Raw genomic sequence first — 4,802 nt, forward strand, 5'->3', positions numbered from 1 at the left:
CGAAAAGTCCGGCCAAAAAGGATGAGCGCCCTACGGAAGGAGGCGGCGGAGGCTCCCGCCTCAAACCTCCTCCTCAGAAGCAGCAGCAGGATGGAGCGTCGCAGGCCGGGGGAGCCCCCAAGCTGTGCTTGGCTTGGCAGGGGATGCTTCTGCTGAAGAACAGCAACTTCCCGTCCAATATGCATCTGCTTCAGGGGGACCTCGGTGTTGCCAGCAGCCTCCTCGTGGAGGGAGCGACTGGGGGGAAAGTAGCTCAGCTCAAGATCACCCAGCGTCTTCGCCTGGACCAGCCCAAGCTGGATGAGGTCAATCGTCGCATCAAAGTGGCGGGTCCCAACGGCTACGCCATCCTTTTGGCCGTGCCCGGCGCATCAGACAACCGCTCCGCAGCTGGAGCTGCCGAGGCTGCCACCACCTCCACCCAGAGGCCACTCAGGAATCTGGTGTCCTATCTAAAGCAAAAGCAGGCTGCTGGGGTGATCAGCCTCCCTGTGGGGGGTAACAAAGACAAGGAGAACAGCGGGGTCCTGCACGCCTTTCCGCCCTGCGATTTCTCCCAGCAATTCCTGGACTCCACGGCCAAGGCGCTGGCCAAATCAGAGGACGACTATCTGGTCATGATCATTGTCCGTGGGGCGTCCTAAGGCCCTCGTGTTCTCTGTACCCAACCCTGCCTACTCCTCCACACAGCCCCTCCAGCGTGTGCCAGGTGCTATGGGATACAGCCTTAGCCAGCCCTGTCATTATTTTAAATTAGATCTTTGTTTGTAGGTGACTTTCCTTGCCCGTTTTTCTGTTACTACATTTTTCTATAAAGTTAGAAGCCAGAAAGGTTGGTTAGCCGTTAGCGTGACTAGGATATTTTGAGAATCCCCTATCAGTGGGGATAGCAGGGAGGCTAGGCCTGCTTCGATTTACCAAAAAAAAGAAAAAAAAGAAAAAAAAGAAAAAAAAAAAGAGGAAAAACAAAAACTGGGGGAGGGAGGGGAAGAACAAACTCCCGTCTTCTTAATTTTGATTCGTGTCCTTTTTTCATTTCATGTATTTTAAAGCAAGTTCAATAGCTCATCCTCGATAGAGTTACAAACCTAAAAGACCAGATTTAAAGCACTCAGTAGTTGAAATGGAAAACCACATACTTCCTAGCGGACTGGTGTCAACTCATTTTTCGAGTCCTTGAAATTCCGTGACGGCCTCAGGCCAGCGGCCCGTTGGCGCGCGCGATCCCTTTCCTCAGGAGCCTGAATGGTTTCCCTTTGAGTTGCATGGCTCAAGGTTGATGTCTTTCAGGTGACCAGCACCTGCTCTCGGGTACACTGCAGAACATTTAATTCCTTTATTGGGTGTTTGATAATTTCATCCAGCCCCTCAAAATGCATGCACTGAAAGTATGCTTTTTTTAACAGGTGTATTTCTCCTATTTCTCTGAGTTCTGTTGTATCCCATATATGCACTTTGGGTTTGTAGCAGTGACAATGTTTGGTAAATAGCTGAGGACTTTGTTACAAACCATGAATGTCTTGTGCTTACTCTGGTATGCAAGAAACAAGGAGGTGCTTTAAGAGTAACTTTAGTTATATTGTGGTTTTTTGTTTTTACTGCCTTTTTTTTTTTTCTCTCAAAGAGTTGCAGGTACAGTGGGGTCTGGTTCCACAGTGCAAACTCTGAGCAAGTGTGCTTCTCTCCAGAGATGGTTTTAATTCTGTGATAATTTAATTACATAAAAGTTCTCATTAACATTTTACCTCTTTGTTAATAGCAAGAAACTGCTGTCTGCTAGGGACTTTTCAGGTACAGTGCAGTGGGCATTACATGAGGTTTATCATTTTATAGGCATCTGGAGTAAAGTGTTTTTAGCGTCTTGGAGAAGTATTAAGAGTACTCCGAGAGGCTGAGGTTTGAGCTCTTGTTCCTGTGATCCTAGGAGGAAACAGTTTGCTTTTTTCCAAAGAACTTAGTTCATTTTCTCTTATGTTTTTTCCCCGCTCACTGGGCACTTTTCTCCAGCTGTCTTGGCCACCTTGCTAATAGAGGTGTTGAGGAGGGAAGAAGGGATCTGAATCCCTGTCGTTTTGTTTAACAAGCGGAAGGATGCTGCAGCTAGCTTCTAAACTGAAGCGTAAATCTGACTGTGTCTATTTACAGGCCCCCAAAATGTAATCTTGCACTTAAACCCAGAATGTAGTCTTGCACTTAGCCACGTTTTCAGAGACTTGGGCAATGTAAAAGCGACGCTGCTTCACTCGGTCGATCCTCCGCTGTGTTCCTTGGGCAGTCGATACAGGGACAAGTCGATTTCCGTTTCGACTTGCACGACACAAAAATGGAATTCAAAACGCAGGGTAGTACCTGAAGGAGGAAATGTCTTGAATGTATTTTATGGGCACAGCAGTTCTGAAGTGCGACTGTACTTGCTTGAGATTCACTGTCACAAAAATACGGATTTCTGTAACACCGCTTTACTGAACCACTCGTCAGAGAGTGCTTCGGTTTATGTGGGCTTTGGTTTCCTTTATCCGACCGGAATGAGTAGACGTAGTATCCCAAGCATCGCGGTGAACTGAGAACTTGAATGTGGCAGCATATCTTGATAACAGATTTTGGTTTTAGAGCTACTTTTCTTTCTAAATGGAAAGTTACAAGCCTCATTTAATGCTCTTAAATGTTTGAGGGTAAAATCCAGGATTTCTGGGTTGTTGTCCTTCAGCGTGAATGTAATAGACTTTGATGGCAGAATTCAGCTGTTCATCTTACTATTAACAATGAGAATTTTTTGAAATGACACCGATAACGCAAATAATTACATGTTTTAGAAGATAACAGCGTATTTACCGCTTACTGCAAAGAATGTCTGTTTTAATTCTGGCAGGTGTCTGTTGTGTGTCAGCAGGTGACCAGCACTGCTGCTAACTCACTTGAAGTGCTGCTAGCGTTCAGAGTGAGTTTTCGCGTTGCATCTGACGTGAGTCACTTGCAAGCGCAGGGTTTTAAAGGAAAGAAACCGCTGGGAATTCAAATCTGCCCTAAACCAAAAAAAAAAAAAAAGAAAAAAGAAGCACTAACGTTGTTCGTGTTCAACACTTAAACTTGCTGAGAACAGTGTTTGTTATGCTGATACGCAGTAGGCACCTGGTTTTAAAACCCATAAAACTTGGGGTCAACATAGCTTGTCAAAGCAAACTCAGTGTGGGAACCCTTTTGGAAAGAGCATCCTAGGTGCACTTCCACTTTTCCTTGTAAAATAAATAGCGGTGGTTATACCTGCCACGGGCTTTTATGAGTCAAAATTGCGCTGCGCTGGAGGGTAATAAGGAACAGGCGAGGCTGTATTTGACTCCAGGTTTTCTGGTTCCTTATTTAATGGAGTACCTGCTTCTTTAAATCTGGTTTATTTGTGGTTGCTGCTCTGTTTTGTAAGCAGGGATTTTAACACCCTTTGAGGGTTCTTAATGTCAAAACATGGTTGACTGGCAACATTTTTTTTGCCGGCACTTAAGTTCACGTGCTGCCATCAAGGCTGGTGCAGCTTGGTCGGCTGTGCTTTTCTCTTAGGCTCTGAAGTGTGCACCATTGGAGTAACTGTCCACTAAAAGTCGTCTTGGCCAGGGCTGACCGCGAGTAGAAGTCCGTATGTAATACCACTTCTGTATAGAGCGAAACAGATGTAGCAGACTTCAGCGCTCTCGTTGTGTTTGGCATTATGTTGCTCTAGCGAGAGCTCGCTATTTCTTCTAACCTTGTGTGCAGCTGATGTTCCTGTATTTCATTCGTTTGTTGAATTAGCGTGGAAAAAGGATGTCCTTTTCCTGAATCATTTCATAGTTGTGCTTTATGCTTTGGGGAAAGAACCTCAAATGACTCATACTTTTGTTTAAGGTTTTAGGGTTGGGTGGTTTTTTTTTTTTTTTTCTAATTGGAAAATTTACGCAACTTCCTTGGCTGCCGGCCAGTGGCTTTGTCTGCGCCCGACTAGTGACCGGTCTGCCGTTCACTGGGACTGCGGCGCGGACACGGAGGTTATCCTCAACTCCAGAGGTTTCAGGCTCCTGGGTTACAAGTACCGACGCATCCTTGTAAGCATCGTAGAGAGAGAAGGGCGTTAGGTGCCGGGAAGACAAATCTTACCCTCTCTTTTTTTTTTTTTAACAAGGATGTTAAAGGATTGAAATATTTTGATGACAACTTGCTCAGCCCCCTGTGGAGGGCCGGGAAGAGAGTTTTAGATTTCTTGCATTGGTTGAGGAACCATCTGGTTGATGGTAACTGAGGTTAAAGGCCTTAAGTGTTAATGGGGAGGAGGTGTGAATCAAAATTGTGAAGACAGGTTCAAAAACTCTGAGGACTCAGGGAAAAATGGCTTGGAAAATCGTAGTTCCTGGCTTTAAGAAAAACAGTGTTGAGGGCAGTACTCCTGGGGAGTCTGCTGTATGCCTGTTGAACAGAAACAAGAGCGGAAGAAATTATTGCCGTGTGACTATAGAGTTTTTGGGGTTCTTTCCCCTTTGTCTCCCCCCTTTATTACTTTCCGCAGATAGCACAGGAGGACAGATATTCCAATGATTTATAAACTGAATGATGAGATGATTTTTGTATTAGGCTTAAAGCAGACCGTATGGTTCTGAGAATGGTTAATTGAATATTCAACTTCATGCAGTTCTGACTGTGTGAAAATGATGGATGAGAAATATTACTTGAATAGTAACAATTTTAAATTATATTAGGTGTGTCTTTGATTTGACCTTTTCTTTAATATTGGAGTTGTCTGCTGTTAGAATTACGCAGCAAAATGAGAACAAAAGAGA

General features: G+C 44.8%; 1 protein-coding gene across 1 annotated transcript in view; it reads left to right on the forward strand.

The window, feature by feature from the left end:
• RBM15 (RNA binding motif protein 15) overlaps positions 1-920 on the forward strand; it is a 15,632-nt gene extending 14,712 nt beyond the window's left edge. Inside the window, 1 exon segment of the mRNA XM_009334755.1 lies at positions 1-920. This exon segment is cut by the window's left edge and continues 10 nt beyond it. Within this exon segment, the coding sequence (XP_009333030.1) occupies positions 1-644 (644 nt within the window). The 3' untranslated portion in view covers positions 645-920.
• Positions 921-4,802: the final 3,882 nt, after the last annotated feature.

This window comes from Pygoscelis adeliae, unplaced genomic scaffold (assembly GCF_000699105.1).
Source record: "Pygoscelis adeliae isolate BGI_AS28 unplaced genomic scaffold, ASM69910v1 Scaffold482, whole genome shotgun sequence".
NCBI classification, from domain to species: domain Eukaryota; kingdom Metazoa; phylum Chordata; class Aves; order Sphenisciformes; family Spheniscidae; genus Pygoscelis; species Pygoscelis adeliae.